The sequence below is a fragment of the Nyctibius grandis genome, chromosome 3 (assembly GCF_013368605.1).
Source record: "Nyctibius grandis isolate bNycGra1 chromosome 3, bNycGra1.pri, whole genome shotgun sequence".
NCBI classification, from domain to species: domain Eukaryota; kingdom Metazoa; phylum Chordata; class Aves; order Nyctibiiformes; family Nyctibiidae; genus Nyctibius; species Nyctibius grandis.
Window position 1 is genome coordinate 114,661,918 of NC_090660.1, and position 15,018 is coordinate 114,676,935.

General features: G+C 67.1%; 3 protein-coding genes and 1 long non-coding RNA gene across 6 annotated transcripts in view; all 4 read left to right on the forward strand.

The window, feature by feature from the left end:
• Nucleotides 1-421, forward strand: part of RECQL4 (RecQ like helicase 4) — a 13,961-nt gene extending 13,540 nt beyond the window's left edge. The window contains exon 16 of the mRNA XM_068397226.1: nt 398-421. Coding sequence (XP_068253327.1) covers nt 398-421 — 24 coding nt within the window. The remainder of the gene's footprint in view (nt 1-397) is intronic.
• An 80-nt stretch (nt 422-501) lies between these two features.
• On the forward strand, nt 502-2,404 carry LOC137660768 (uncharacterized). Its single transcript, XR_011047774.1, has 2 exons — nt 502-623; nt 1,856-2,404. It is a non-coding gene; the product is annotated as an uncharacterized lncRNA (long non-coding RNA).
• Nucleotides 2,405-5,187: 2,783 nt separating this feature from the next.
• HGH1 (HGH1 homolog) lies at nt 5,188-7,981 on the forward strand. Its single transcript, XM_068395743.1, has 6 exons — nt 5,188-5,696; nt 5,781-5,881; nt 6,045-6,143; nt 6,225-6,316; nt 7,281-7,403; nt 7,493-7,981. Exons 1-6 carry the CDS (start codon nt 5,188-5,190, stop codon nt 7,646-7,648), a joined length of 1,080 nt encoding a protein of 359 aa, XP_068251844.1. The 3' UTR covers nt 7,649-7,981.
• A 1,157-nt stretch (nt 7,982-9,138) lies between these two features.
• Nucleotides 9,139-15,018, forward strand: part of MROH1 (maestro heat like repeat family member 1) — a 65,746-nt gene continuing 59,866 nt past the window's right edge. For all 3 annotated transcript variants that reach the window (XM_068395730.1, XM_068395731.1, XM_068395732.1), the window contains exons 1-5: nt 9,139-9,200; nt 9,774-10,120; nt 12,326-12,471; nt 13,069-13,200; nt 13,677-13,839. In XM_068395730.1, coding sequence (XP_068251831.1) covers nt 10,099-10,120; nt 12,326-12,471; nt 13,069-13,200; nt 13,677-13,839 — 463 coding nt within the window. In that variant the 5' untranslated portion in view covers nt 9,139-9,200; nt 9,774-10,098. The remainder of the gene's footprint in view (nt 9,201-9,773; nt 10,121-12,325; nt 12,472-13,068; nt 13,201-13,676; nt 13,840-15,018) is intronic.

Genomic DNA, 15,018 nt, shown 5'->3' on the forward strand with positions numbered 1-15,018 from the left:
GGCCTTCTTGGCCACCTGGGCACACTGCTGGCTCATATCCAGCCGCCACCGACCAACACCCCCAGGTCCTTTCCCACCAGGCACTTTCCAGCCACTCTCCCCCAGCCTGTAGCGGTGCGGGGGGCTGTTGTGCCCCAAGGGCAGGACACTTGACCTTGTTGCCCCTCACACAGTGGCCTCGGCCCATCGCTCCAGCCTGTCCACGTCCCCCTGCAGACCCTCCTGTCACCAAAGGACAGGCCGAAGGGAGCTGTGGTCCCTGGGGAATGGGTCACCCTTCACCTGACACCAGGCTGCTGCTTGCGGGCACGGAGGGGCACATACAGGGGGCAGTAACCCCTTGGGGGGCACTGCCCGTGGCCAGCCCCCCCTTCCCGTGGGCTCGGTTTGGACGCAGGGGAGACTTTTGGCAGGAACTTGAGCCCGCTGGAGAGAGGAGCGGGGTGTCCCGGGCGGACGGAGGGGCGCGGGTGGGTGCTCACGTGCTGCCCTCCTCCCCGCAGCGGGTACGCCTACACGCGCTCGGAGGCTGGCAACGAGCTGGACATGGACCTGGGCGAAGGGGACGCGGAGGAGAAGAGGGATGCCGGTGACACCGAGAGTGGCAGCATCGAGGAGGACAGGTGTGTGAGCTGGGCGCTCCCCCTCTGTGCCCCCAGTGCCCCCTGCTCCCCCTCTGTGCCCTCAGTGCCCCCCGCTCCCCCTCTGTGCCCCCAGTGCCCCCCGCTCCTCCTCTGTGCCCCCAGTGCCCCCCGCTCCTCCTCTGTGCCCCCACTGCCCCTCACTCCCCCTCTGTGCCCCCACTGCCCCTCTGTGCCCCCCGCTCCCTCTCTGTGCCCCCAGTGCCCCCTGCTCCTCCTCTGTGCCCTCTGTGCCCCTCGCTCTCCCTCTGTGCCCCTCACTCCCCCTCTGTGACCCCAGTGCCCCCTGCTCCTCCTCTGTGCCCCTAGTGCCCCCCACTCCCCCTCTGTACCCTCTGCTCCCCTCTCTGTGCCCCCACTGCCCCCCGTTCCCCCTCTGTGCCCCCAGTGCCCCCCGCTCCCCGTCTGTACCCTCTGCTCCCCTCTCTGTGCCCCCAGTGCCCCCCGCTCCCCCTCTGTGCCCCCCGCTCCCCCTCTGTGCCCCCACTGCCCCTCACTCCCCCTCTGTGTCCCCAGTGCCCCTCTGTGCCCCCTGCTCCCCCTCTGTGCCCTCTGTGCCCCCCGCTCCCCCTCTGTGCCCCCACTGCCCCTCACTCCCCCTCTGTGCCCCCAGTGCCCCTCGCTCCCCCTCTGTGCCCCCAGTGCCCTGCGCTCCCCCTTTGTGCTCCCTCTGTGCCCCCTGCTCCCCCTCTGTGCCCCCCGCTCCCCCTCTGTGTCCCCCGCTCCCCCTCTGTGCCCCCAGTGGCCCCTGCTCCCCCCTCTGTGCCCCCAGTGCCCCCTGCTCCCCCTCTGACCGCCTTGCTCCCCCTCTGTGCCCCCAGTGCCCTCGCTCCCCCTCTTTGCCCCCACTGCCCCCCCCGTTCCCCCACTGCCCCCTGTTCCCCCCAGTGCCCCCCGCTCCCCCTCTGTGCCCCTCGCTCCCCCTCTGTGCCCCCAGTGCCCCTCGCTCCCCCTCTGTGCCCCCAGTGCCCCCCGCTCCCCGTCTGTACCCTCTGCTCCCCTCTCTGTGCCCCCAGTGCCCCCTGCTCCCCCTCTGTGTCCCCCGTTCCCCCTCTGTGCCCCTAGTGCCCCTCACTCCCCCTCTGTGCCCCCTGCTCCCCCTCCGTGCCCCCACTGCCCCCCACTCCCCCTCTGTGCCCCCTGCTCCCCCTCTGTGCCCCCGACTCCCCCTCTGTGCCCCCCCCCCCCCAGTCACCCCCTCCTCTCGCTCCCAGGTTGCAGGTGATCTGCATGTGAGCTCTCTCCGCGGTGCCTGGCAGCGCTGTGAAGCCCCTTCCGCCGGCGTCCCGCGGGGCCAGGCACCCCCAGCCCCCCCACCCACCGCCCCCTGCCCACCCGCTGCGGCCTCGCTCTGCCCCACACATACACTGGAGTACCCCCGGGCATCTCGGAGCACGACGGACTGACCGCCGCGGCGGGCTCCCGGCCCACGGCACGTCCCCTCGCCCCGGCGCTGCCGGCCAACCTCCCCGTGCCACGGGGGTCACCGGACAGCGGGGTGGGGGCTCCGAGAAGCTTTGCTGCACTTTATCGCTCCTCTCCTCGCCTGCACTGACCTGCAAACTCCTCGAAAGCCGCGCTGGGTTCCCCTCCAGCACCGCTCCGTGCTGGCTGCCACCGTCCGTCCGTCCGTCCGGCGGCACCGGGGGCACCCCCTGCCCGCCCTCCTCCCTGATGCCACCTCGAGCTCCCCACGAACTGTCCTCAGCTCCTGCCCCGGAGAAGAGTCCGTTGGTTTCAAAGAGGTTTGCTTTGCTCTCGCCCTCCCGCCGTGTTTTTTGGGTTTGTCGGGGGGGTTTTATGCACTAATCCTGCGGGGGGGGGGTCCCACGCTGCGCCGGCCGCCTCAGCCCCCACCTCCCCTGGTTTTCCTCGTTTTTTTTGGGTTAAATCACAGCTGATTTTGTCAGGGCTGGAGCGTGGTGGTGCCAGCACCCAGCTCAGACCTCACCCCGGGGGGCTGCGGCGGCTGTTTTTGAGGTGGGGGTGCAGGGTGTTTCTGGGGGGGGGGTTCAGGGTGTTTCTGTGGGGGGTGTGCAGGGTGCTGTCGCTCCCACCCACGTTTTGCTTCAACCACATCCCCCGTTCTCTCCGTCCCCCTCGCCCAGCCGCTGCGGGGGCGAGCCCCCCTCTCTGCCCCGGTGCCCAGAGCTTCGGGGGCCACGTCCCCCCCCCTCCATATTTTACTCAGGGCAGGGAGAGCTGAACACACACGACCGAGGGGGTCTGAGCTGCCCCCAGACGCCTCCTGCCCCCCAAGAGGAGCCCACCTGGGGCAGTGCCATGGCCATGGGTGCCCCCCCCCCAGCTCTGCCTGCACAGCCCCTGCCCCTCTGTCTGGGGGGGTGCTGGGGGGTCCCCTCTTACTGAGGGCTGAGCTGGGGAGGTCTGGGGGGGTGCTGGGGGTCCCTCTCCCCTCTTACTGGGGAGGGGGAGTGGATGCTCCTCACTGGGGGGTTTCACCAGGGGGGGGTCCCCCATCCCATCCCCTGCTCCAGGGGATGTTGCAGCCCCAGCTCCAGCCACCGGTGGGGCAGGGCAGGGGGTGGCAGACAGACAGACAGACAGACAGACACCCCCCCGCTTCCCCCGGTGCCAAGCACGCAGAGGTGGGCGCCGGCGGTGGCTCTCCCGTCCCCTCTCCCTCGCTGTGACCCCTCAGGACCCTGTTTGGAAGTGGGGGGTTGTCTCCTCGTCGCCCTTCAGGAGGGGCCCAGGACCCCCGGCCCCCGCTGCCGCCCCGCTGGGGGGTTGCTTTCGCTGCCCCCCTTCTCCCACCATCGCTCCCGGGCCCCTCTGCACCCTCCTGGGCTCCCCGGGCCCCGCTGGGCTGCAGCAGGATTTGGCCCCGGCCCATCTCCTCCATCGGTGGCCCCTTCACTAGCCCCCCCTTGCCCCCCCGTCAGGGGCCGTGGGTGTCGCAGCAGAGCGACGCGTCCTCACGCCAATAAAAGTTTTTCTGTGATCCGCCACCCCCTTCCTTCGGGGACCCCCTCGGGGACCCCACGGGGGGGGAGCCCCTCCTGCCGTGGCCGCAGGGGGTGGCGTCAGGGCTGCGGTGGTGGGGGGGGGTCACACAGCGGGGGCTCAGTCCTGGGCTCCTGCCCGGGGCTGAGCACCCCCCGGGGACGCAGGCGCAGCGCCAGGGCTGTGCTGTGCCCAGCGTGCCCCCCGCGCAGGGGCTGGGGGCTCCCGGGGCTCTCAGCCCCCCGTGGCTCCTTGCCACCGCTCTCCGTGGGTGCCGCTGGCCCTTCCTCCCGCGGGCATCGCGTGGGGAGCGCCCGAAGCCCCCCGGGACGTGCCTGAGGCCGTGGCCACCGCCACCGGAGTGCCATGCGTCCCCCTGCCAGCTGCCTGCCCTGGGCACCGCAGGGCGGTCACGGCCCTGGATCTGGGACGGGCTTGGGGACAGCCCGAGCTGCACCCACCAGGAGCACACCGGGACTGCGCTGTGACCACACCGGGACTGCGCTTGGACTGCGCCAGGATGGCACTGGGACCGCACTGGGATCGCACCAGGACCACTCCAAGGTCAGCACCGGGACTGCACCGGGACTGTACCGAGGTCAGCACCAGTGCCAGCACCAGGACCGCACCAGGACTGCACCGGGATCACACTGGGACCATACTGGGGTCAGCACCAGGACCGCGCCGGGACCACACCAAGGTCAGCAACGGGACTGCACTGGGACTGTACTGGGACTGTACCAAGGTCAGGACCAGTGCCAGCACCAGGACCGCACCAGGGTAACACTGGGACCATACTGGGGTCAGCACTGGGACCACACCAGGACCACACCAGGATAACACTGGGACTGTACTGAGGTCGGCACCAGTGCCAGCACCAGGACCACACCAGGACCACATTGGGACCATACTGGGGTCAGCACCAGTGCCAGCACCAGGACCACACTGGGACCATACTGGGGTCAGCACCGGGACCGCACCGGGATACCATGGGGACAGCACTGGTGTCAGCACCGTCACCCCGCTCCTCACGGGGGGTCCTGGCCCCCCCGAGATCCGCCCCAGGGCCACCGTGGCAGGGGACAAGCGACCCGGGGGGTCCCGGGGGGCAGCGGGTGGCTCCCCGGCGGGGGTGCGGGGGGTGCCGGCGGCTGCTCCCACCTTCGTCCCGCCGAGGAAGGGCCGGGTGGCGACGCGGCCCCCATGGGCTTACCGGGGGTGCGTCCCGTGAGGGGACACGGGGACACGGCAGCCCCCGCCGGGACCCCCCGGGCACCCGCGTCCCGCCCACCCGCACTAGGACCCGGCGGCGCCGCGGGGCCGGGGGCGGGGCCAAGACGGGGCGGGGCCAATCCGGGGGCGGGGCGCGAGGGCGTGGCCGCGTAGCGCGCCGTGCGCACCTCCATTCCCAGAAGCCCTTTCTCCGCCGGGCCCGCCCCCTTTGGCTGCAGCTCTGTAGCCGATTGGCTCAGCCACGGCGCGGCCCCGCCTCCGCGCGGCGCTCATTGGCTCCCGCGCCCGCCCATCGCCAAGAGGAGTCGGTTGCTAGGTGACGCCCGTCACGTCGGAGGCGCCTGTCATGGCGGCGGCGGCGGAGGAGGCGGCGGCGGCGGAGCTGGCGGTGCTGCTGGCCCCGGCGGCGGGCGCGGCGGCGCGGGCGGGCGCGGTGGAGGCGGCGCTGGCGCTGTCCGGGAGCGCGGCGGGGCGGCGGCTGCTGGCGGGGCAGCCCGCGGCGCTGGCGGCGCTGCTGGAGCTGGCGGCGGGGCCGGGCCCGCCCGCGGCCCGCAAGGCCCTGGCCTGCCTGGGGAACGTGTCGGACGAGGCGGCGGCCCGCGAGCCGCTGCTGGCCGCGCTGCCCGCGCTGCTGGGGCTGCTGCCGGGCGGGCCGGCCTGCGGGCTGCTGGCCAACCTCTGCCGGGAGCGCGGGGCGGCGCGGCGGGTGCTGCGGGGCCTGCAGGAGCGCGGCCCCGGCCTCGAGCCGCTCCTCCAGGCGCTCGGCGAGCCCCGGCCGCCGCCGCAGCTCGGCCCGCTGCTCTGCAACCTCAGCCAGCTGCCCGAGGGCTGCCGCGGGCTCCTCGACCGCTCCCGGTATGGCTTCGGGGCGGGGGGCGGGCTCCAGGCCAGGGCCGGGGTGGGGGTCACCGGCCCGGTGTGACCCCCTGTCTCCCGCAGGTGCTCGGTGCAGCGGCTGCTGCCCTTCACGCAGCACAAGGACTCGGTTGTCCATCGCCGGGGCATCGTGGGGGCCCTGCGGAACTGCTGCTTCGAGTACGGTGAGAGCGCCGGGAGCCCTGCCCCGGCCCGCTGGCCCGGCTACCGGGGCGAGCTGCCCTCGAGAGCTGTTCTCTCCCCAGTTCCACTGGTGGGGGGGAGTGGGTGGGGGCTGAGGTTTCCACCCGGGCTGTGGTGGCCCCTCTGACCCCAGGCTGTCCCTAGAGGACCACGAGTGGCTGCTGAGCGAAGAGGTCGACATCCTCCCCTTCCTCCTCCTGCCTCTGGCAGGCCCCGAGGAGTTCCCAGAGGATGAGATGGAAAGTGAGTGGGTGTGGGAGCAGGGGGTGGGTGTCGGGGGGCTGCTGGCCTTGTGCCTCCCCCTGAGGCCACCTCTCCCCCCAGGGCTGCCCGTGGACCTGCAGTACCTGCCGCAGGACAAGCAGCGAGAGGAGGAACCCGACATCCGGAAGATGCTGCTGGAAGCCATCATGCTGGTGGGTCCTCATGGTGCAAATTGTGGTGGGCGAGGGCCCAGGCGGGGGCTCCTGGGCGGGGAGAGGCGTTGGGGGCTGCCCCAGGACGCGCTGGCTGCGTCACCGAGGAGTGGTGGCATCGGCTGGAGGAGCAGCGGTGAGGTGGGTTGGAAATGGGACGGGCCCAGAGGGTGGGCACTGGTGGTGCAAGGGCTACTGGTGGCCAGTGACCAGTGGTGTGCTGCAGGGGCTGGTACGGGGTCTGGTCCTGTTTGACAGGATGGTTTGGGTTGGAAGGGACCTTAAAGGCAAGGCCAAGTGCAGGGTCCTGCCCGTGGGTCGGGGCAATCCCAAGCACAAACCCAGGCTGGGTGGAGAATGGATGGAGAGCAGCCCTGAGGAGAAGGACTTGGGGGTGATGGGTGACGAGAAGCTCACCATGAGCTGGAGCCCCTCTGCTCTGGAGACAGGCTGAGAGAGCTGGGGCTGTTCAGCCTGGAGAAGAGAAGGCTGCGGGGAGACCTTCTAGCACCTTCCAGTGCCTGAAGGGGCTACAGGAAAGCGGGAGAGGGGCTTTTGACAAGGGCCTGGAGTGACAGGACGAGGGGGAACGGTTTTAAAGTGCAAGAGGGGAGATTGAGATGAGATGTGAGGAAGCAATTCTTTGGTGTGAGGGTGGTGAGAGCCTGGCCCAGGTTGCCCAGAGAAGCTGTGGCTGCCCCCTCCCTGGCAGGGTTCAAGGCCAGGTTGGCTGGGGCTGGGAGCAACCTGGTCTGGTGGAAGGTGTCCCTGCCCGTGGCAGGGGGTTGGGACTGGATGGGCTTTAAGGTCCCTTCCCACCCAAACCAGTCTGGGATTCTATGATCCCAGCAGCCCAGCGGCACGGCTGGCTGCGCCCTGCCCCGCCGTGTCCCTTCCTGGGTGCTGTCACCACTCCAGGGCCGCCCCAGGCTCCTGCCCACGCTGCTGCTCTCTCTCCTCACAGCTCACGGCCACCAGGGCCGGCCGGCACACGGTGCGGGAGAAGGGCACGTACCTGATCCTCCGGGAGCTGCACCGCTGGGAGCAGGAGCCCCACGTCCTGGCTGCCTGCGAGAAGGTCGTTCAGGTGGGGCCGGGGGTCCTTGGGGGCCGGGTCCTGGGGTGTGGAGCTGGCTTGTCACCCCCCCTGAGCCTCCCTGTCCCTCGTGGGCCCAGGTGCTGATCGGGGACGAGCCGGGGCCGGGGCTGGAGAACCTGCTGGAGGTGGAGATCCCCGAGGAGATGGAGCGGGAGCTGCAGCGCCTGGATCGTGAGGAGGAGGAGGAGGAGGCGCAGGGCTCGACACCGTGCCCCGAGGAGCCCTCGCGGTGAGGGGCTGCCGTGCTGGACCGGGTCACCCACAGACTGCTGCTCCCCTGGGTGCTGCCAGGACCACCCGTGTCCTTGGTGGTCCCCCTTGGGAGCAGATGGGGGGTCCTGGCGCTGTGTCCCCCCTCGCCTTGACCCGCTCTGCTGCTCCCGCTGTGGGAGGAGACTGGAACGTGATGGGGGAGATGCGGGAAGGGGCTGCTGCTGGTCCCCATCCAATGCCCTGGGGGCTGCCCCGCCGCTGGCCCCTGGGGCCACCCTGCTGCTGGCCCCGGGGCTCTCCCGAGGCTGAGCTGCCGCCACGTGCCTTACGAAATAAAAGGTTTCCAGCCCAAACCCTCTGTGGCCCCGAGGGGGCAGCGGGGGGTGCTGGGGGGGGCAGTGGGGCAGTGGGGTTCCTCCCCCAGCCCCTCCTCCCTCCCTGGGCTGGCTGGGTGCCCAGGGTGCAGGGCAGTGCCCCCAGCCCGTGCCAGCCCCTTGAGCAGTGTTGGGGGGGGTCTGCCATCCCCCCCATGGTCCCAGCCATGCAGCACCCCACCGCCCCCCCAACATGCGTGGGGTCCCCAGAACACTGTGCTTCTTGCTCTGGAGGATCTGGTGGGGGTGATCCCCCCCCTGTTGGGGTTGCAGGGGTGCTGATCCCCCTCCCCTACTGGGGTTTCAAGGGGGGTGATCCCCCTCCCCTATCGGGGATCCATGGGGGGGGTGATTCTTCTCCCCTATCGGGGATCCATGGGGGGTGATCCCCCTCCCCTACTGGGGATCCAGGGTGGGTGATCCCCCTCCCCTATTGGGGAGCCAGGGGCACTGATCCCCCTCCCCTATTGGGGATCCAGGGTGGGTGATCCCCCTCCCCTATTGGGGATCCAGGGCGGGTGATCCCCCTCCCCTATCGGGGGATCCAGGGTGGGTGATCCCCCTCCCCTATTGGGGATCCAGGGTGCTGATCCCCCTCCCCTATCGGGGATCCAGGGGGAGTGATCCCCTTCCCTTATTGGGGATGCAGGGGTGCTGATCCCCCTCCCCTATCGGGGATCCAGGGCAGGTGATCCCCCTCCCCTACTGGGATTTCAGGGGGGTGATCCCCCTCCCCTCTTGGGGATCCAGGGGGGGCGATCCCCCTCCCCTATCAGGGGCCCTGGGGGGGTGATTCCCCCTCCCCTATTGGGGATCCAGGGCAGGTGATCCCCCTCCCCTATCGGGGATCCAGGGGGAGTGATCCCCCTCCCCTAATGGGCATCCAGGGATGGTGATCCCCCTCCCCTATTGGGGTTTCAGGGGTGCTGATCCCCCTCCCCTATTGGGGATCCAGTGGGGGTGATTCCCCCCTCCCATACTGGGGATCCAGGAGCTGGGTGGGTGTCGCGCCGTCCGGCTCCGCCAGGGGGCGCCGGTAGCACCCACCCATGCGCATGCGCGCAAGCCACAGCCCACCAGCGCGGGGGGCGTGGCCTCTGGGAGGGGGCGTGTCCCGCCCGGAGGGGGCGTGGCCAGGGGGCGTGGCCGATGCACCCGGAAGCGGCGCCGGGAGCCGAGCAAGGTCCCGGTGGCGGCGGTGAGTGCGGCCGGTGGGAGCGGGGGGGGGACGGGACCCCCCCCAGCTCCGCAGGGGAGGCGAGTGGGCTTGTAAAGGGCTGTGGTGAGGCCGGGCAACGAGCCCTTCGGGGCCGGCTGGGCTGGGCTGGGCTGGCCTGGCCGGGGTGGGGCTGAGGGGGGCTCTAGGCCTGGGGCAGCGCAGGGGGGTCTCGAATGTCCCTTAAATCCCATTTCCTTGACAAGTTGCTCTCGTGCGGCCCAGGGCGGTCAGGTAACGGAGCTGAGCCTTACCTGACCCCCGTGGCAGGGCTCCCGGCCCCCCTGGCAGGGCTCCCGACCCCCCTGGCACGGCTCCCGGCCCTCGCAGGCCCTGGGTACTTCGCTCCTTCGCTTTCCTGCGTGGTTTTGGGGAGAAATACGGGGGGTTTGAGCAGTGCAGGGGCTCACACAGAGGGCAGCCACCTTGGGCACCGTCTCCCTAAATCTCAGCGCTTCAGGTACAAATTCACCCCCATAACACGAGGGGGGACGGCGTGGGGTGGTTTAGTTTCCGAGCGCGTCGTGCTGGTGTGAAATGTCCTCTGGTTTGCAGGTCGCCCAGGCGGGACACGCTCCCTCCGGCTCCCACCTCCGCGGGTCGGTGCCAGGCCGATGGAAGCGCGGTGCCCGCTGCCTGCCGGCCTCCAGGGAGCGGAGCTGGGGCAGGGGATCGGCTGCCAGCGAGGGGCTGCGGTTCTGCCTTCCCCACGGCTGCTTCGGGGCATCTCCTCCGCCTCGCTTGCTGACCCGCGCCAGAGCCACAGTCTTCTCCCCACGAGTAAAGGCAACGTGTAAAAATAGGTTCCTCAGGGATCCCCGGGTTCGAGAGAGAGGAAGCTGCCAACTGCCTTCTGGTGGGGAGGCTGAGGACACGGAGCATGACGGAGTCACGGATAAAACGTGAGCACGGGAGCGGGCGAGGGGCTGCGGTGCGCCGGCCCTGCCGTGGGACTCCCCTCCAGCCACAGCCGCCCTCCTCGCTCTGCCCAGCTCCAGCGCGGCTTTTCTGTGCCAATTCCGTGGGGTGGGAAGTCTCTCTGGCTAATAAATCACCCTGCCGGTGCCCCCGGGGGGAGCTCAGCTCTGCCATAGCTCGCTGTGGTGGAGCAAACGGCGACGCCGCCGGACCCGGGCTGCCGTAGCTCCCTGCAGCATCTGGAGAGATGTATCGGTCAGGGACGGGAGGAGGGAGCAGTTCTCTGAGCACAGTAATTCCCTGCCCTAGAAATTAATCTCAGGCCTTGTCCCTGCTGCAAATTGCGTGAGCTTAAATAGTCTCTAAATGTTTAAACTGCGTTTCCTAAATTAATCCCAGGCAGCTTTGAAATGAGTCTTCATATTTGTTGTTTTTTTTTAAGGCAATGAAGAATTTTCTGGTTTAATTAAGCCACGGGGAAGGGGTGGGTTGGGGTGGGAGCGGGGATTACCTTTCCCAGCAGCACTGGGTCACGTTGGCTTTAACGTGAGTGTGGGGCAAACGTCCTCACGACCCCCTGCCCTGGAAAATGAAAACCCCTGAAGTGGGGCGTGTTTTGGCCGTGGGATGGGTCTGGGCTGTGGGCTGGGACCAGACACCTGCTCAGGTGGACATGGGGACAGGTAGACATGAGGACAAGCAGATGCTGGCCCCACGGCGCTCTACGGGGTCTTTGCAGAGCGCTTGCAGGCGGCCTGCTCCGAAACTAATTAACCTTATTACAAAAAAAGGCCCTAATGAGAAATAGGCTGCGGCACGGTAACAATTAGGCTTGTGGAGTGGAGTGGGGACGGCGCGTCGCTGTCGGTGCCCCAGGGCCAGGACAAGGGGCACCGTCACCTGTGCTCCTGGGGCTGCTCCCAGCGTGGCTGGAGGGTGGGAATACCCAGGAGGGCTTTGCTGGGCGTTAGCTCTTAACTGGTGGCTCCACTCGCCCTCGTGGAGCCTCGTCTGGTGCTGGGATTCAGCAGCATCTCCAGCCCCTGACCCTCAAGGATGTGCCCGTCGTAGGTCCCACGTCGTGTCAGCCCTGTGTGGGTTCTGAGGGCGTTGGTGCCCGGCTGTGCAGTGGGACATGTCCCTCAATGGTGCTGCCCAGCCCTGGTCTAAAATCTCCTCTGTAATAAATCCCTCCTCCCTGCTCCAGCGAGAAACCTTGGAGCCAAGTTCACCTTGGCTCAGGGGCTGATGCGGTGCTGAGCGGTGTCTGTGGGGTCTGCAGTGAAACACCCTGTGATGTGGCCAGCCCAGCTTGGGGGGTCACAGAATCGTTTGGGTTGGGAAGGACCTTGAAGATCAGAGTCCAACCGTCACCCCGGCACTGCCAAGGCCACCACTGACCCATGTCCCTCAGCACCACATCTACACGGCTTTGAAATCCCCCCAGGGATGGGGACTCCACCACTGCCCTGGGCAGCCTGTGCCAGCGCTTGACAACCCTTTCCATGAAGAAATTGTCCCTGATCTCCAACCTAACCCTCCCCTGGCACAACTTGAGGCCGGTTCCTCTCGTCCTGTCGCTTGTTCCCTGGGAGAAGAGACCGACCCCCCCTCGCTACACCCTCCTTGCAGGCAGTTGTAGGGAGCGAGAAGGTCTCCCCTCAGCCTCCTTTTCTCCAGGCTAAACCCCCCCCAGGTCCCTCAGCCGCTCCCATCACACTTGTGCTCCAGACCCTTCCCCAGCCCCGTTGCCCTTCTCTGGACTCGCTCCAGCACCTCAAGGTCTTTCTTGTTGTGAGGGGCCCAAAAGGATGAGGATGAGCCAGCCCTTGGGGGTAGGGAAGGGCCGCTGCAGGATGCCTTTGAGTTGAAATCCAGAGGAGGCCGACCAAGCTGGGGAAGGGTCTGGAGGGTCTGACCTCCAAGGAACGGCTGAGGGAGCTGGGGGTGTTTAGCCTGCATTGGAAGGGGCTGCCCAGGGAGGTGGTGGAGTCACCATCTCTGGAGGGGTTTAAGAAAAGACTGGCCATGGCACTTAGTGCCCTGGTCTAGTTGCCATGGTGGTGTGAGGGCAATGGTTGGACTCGATGAGCCCAGAGGGCTCTGCCAACCTCAGTGATTCTGGGATTCTATGTGCTCTCCTTAGGCCAGGAGATGTTCAATCTTTACAACCTGCCTGTCTTGCTCAGGGCTTGCGACGACGTTGATGGATGCCACAACAGACAAGGACCCGCTAGTGCAGGAGCAGATCTACAACGCTTTGTGCTACCTGGGGGAATCCGAGCCGGAGGAGATCCTCAACTCCTGTGACGAGTACCTGCGGCAGCATGACAAGGTAGGGCTCTGCTCCGCTCCGTCCTGGGAACGTCAGCGGGATGAGAGGGATTTCCCAGCGGCTTGGGGATGTCAGCGAGCCAGGGAGATACCTGGGAGGATCCAAGGGGCTGGAGTTGTGCAGGTGAAGAAAGGGCGATAATCACAAAGAATCACAGAATCAACCAGGTTGGCAGAGCCCTCTGGGCTCATCGAGTCCAACCATTGCCCTGACACCACCATGGCAACTAGACCAGGGCACTAAGTGCCATGTCCAGTCTTTTCTTAAACCCCTCCAGAGATGGTGACTCCACCACCTCCCTGGGCAGCCCCTCCCAGTTTACACCAAACTGCCTGACCTGCCTCCATCTTGCAGGTTCTTGAGGCCCACCTTGGCCCAAGGACTTGGCGATGCTCTCATAATGTTTTCGGACAGTCCCCTCCTGCACAGGGTGCTAGGGATGAAGGCAATACCTTCCCATCTGCTCCTCTCCTCTCCCCTGCTCCCCAAAACCAACCAAAACCAGAGACCCTCTCCATGGACACAGCCCCATCGTGTCCCTGCCTGCTGGCAAAGCCACCTCCTGGCTGACCGGCCGCTTTCTCCCTCCCTTCCCAGCTGGCCTACCCGCACCGGGTGATCATCCTGAAGGCGATGGAAACCGTGGTGAAGAACAACATCACCCTCTTGGACAAGAGCACGGCGAAGGTCGTTATCTTCCTGGCGTCTAATGAAATGACCAAGTCCAAGGTACGACCTGAAAGCTCCAGCTCCTCTTGTCGCTCGTGGCTGGGCCCTTGCTGTCGTTGCAGGACGTGCTGCAGGTCTGGGGCTGCCCCAGTGGTTACCAGGACCCCTTTGGTGGAAGGGAAGGGCTAATTGCACACCGTGCTCTGGATCTGGGGTGGTGGAGGGAGTCAGGGGTGCGCTGTGCTCCTCTCTGAGAGAGATGAGGGTGGTTGGGCTGATGGTTTCCTTCCAGCACGCGTGGACGCACACAGATAAATAAAATTCAGGTGGTGAAAAGGCCCTGGGCAGGCAGGTGGGTGCGAGAGCAGGAAGGAGGCAGGGCCTTGAGGGGCTGCATCACGTGGGTGGAAGATCATCTCCAGGCTGTCGTTTAGCCCCTGCAGTGTGATTCCCCACGGGGTTCGGAGCCAGGCGTGATGCGCAGCAGGAGCAGCCTCCCGGGTCTGTTCTGACGTGGTTCCCTCCGCCCGCCCCAGGAGGTGATCCGGGACTGGCAGCAAGCCGCCAGCAACGTCCTGGTGGCGGTGGGGCAGCGCTTCATCAACAAGGTGATGGAGGAGGTGCTCACCAAGTTCCAGCCGGGGATCCTGCCGCACTACTTCGTCATGCAGACGTTTGCGAACCTCTCGGTGTCCAATGGTGAGTTGGCGACCGGCCGCCTCCGTGTGTGGCCACTGGTCTGTGTTGGAACGAGCCGTGGGAGTGGTGTGTGCTGGGGGTGTTGGAGGAACAACCCCCTGCACTGGTACAGGTCGGGGCTGATCTACTGCAGAGCAGCTCTGCAGAGAAGGACCTGGGGGTTCTGGTGGACACCACGTTCCCCACGAGCCAACAATGTGCCCCTGGGGCCAGGAAGGCCAATGGTGTCCTGGGGTGTGTGAGGAAGAGTGTGGGCAGCAGGTCGAGGGAGGTTCTCCTGCCCCTCTACACGGCCCTGGTGAGGCCACACCTGGAGTAACTGTGGGCAGTTCTGGGCCCCCCAGTTCAAGACAGACCAGGAGCTACTGGACTTGGGGGTGATGGGTGACGAGAAGCTCACCATGAGCCAGCAACGTGCGCTGGCAGCCCAGAAAGCCACCCGTGTCCTGGGCTGCATCCCCAGCAGCGTGGCCAGCAGGGCGAGGGAGGGGATTCTGCCCCTCTGCCCCGCTCTCGGGAGACCCCCCCTGCAGTGCTGCGTCCAGCTCTGGGGCCCCAACACAAGAAGGCCACGGAGCTGTTGGAGCGAGTCCAGAGGAGGCCACGGAGATGCTCAGAGGGCTGGAGCCCCTCTGCTCTGGAGACAGGCTGAGAGAGCTGGGGCTGTTCAGCCTGGAGAAGAGAATGCTGTGGGGAGACCTTCTAGCACCTTCCAGTGCCTGAAGGGGCTACAGAAAAGCGGGAGAGGGGCTTTTGACAAGGGCCTGGAGTGACAGGACGAGGGGAAACGGTTTTAAACTGCAAGAGGGGAGACTGAGATGAGATGTGAGGAAGCAATTGTTTGGTGTGAGGGTGGTGAGAGCCTGGCCCAGGTTGCCCAGAGAAGCTGTGGCTGCCCCCTCCCTGGCAGGGTTCAAGGGCAGGTTGGATGGGGCTGGGAGCAACGTGGTCTGGTGGAAGGTGTCCCTGCCCGTGGCAGGGGGTTGGGACTGGATGGGCTTTAAGGTCCCTTCCACCCAAACCATTCGATGATTCTATGGAGGCCTCAGCCCTGCCATGGGGTGCTGGTGCTTGTCCGTGTCTCTCCGCAGCAGCTGGAGGAAGATGCGGAGCTCTGTGTCGGCTGGGCAGAGGTTGCTGGAGCCCTGGACAGGAGAGGGGGCAGCTGGCACGTACCTG

Bases quoted from the DNA above. Each gene is read 5' to 3' on its own strand.
- HGH1 (XM_068395743.1), top strand. From the start codon at position 5,188: ATGGCGGCGGCGGCGGAGGAGGCGGCGGCGGCGGAGCTGGCGGTGCTG. The intron at 6,317-7,280 runs GTGGGTCCTCAT...CTCTCCTCACAG, and splicing joins TGCTGGAAGCCATCATGCTG to CTCACGGCCACCAGGGCCGG. The intron at 7,404-7,492 runs GTGGGGCCGGGG...TCGTGGGCCCAG, and splicing joins CCTGCGAGAAGGTCGTTCAG to GTGCTGATCGGGGACGAGCC.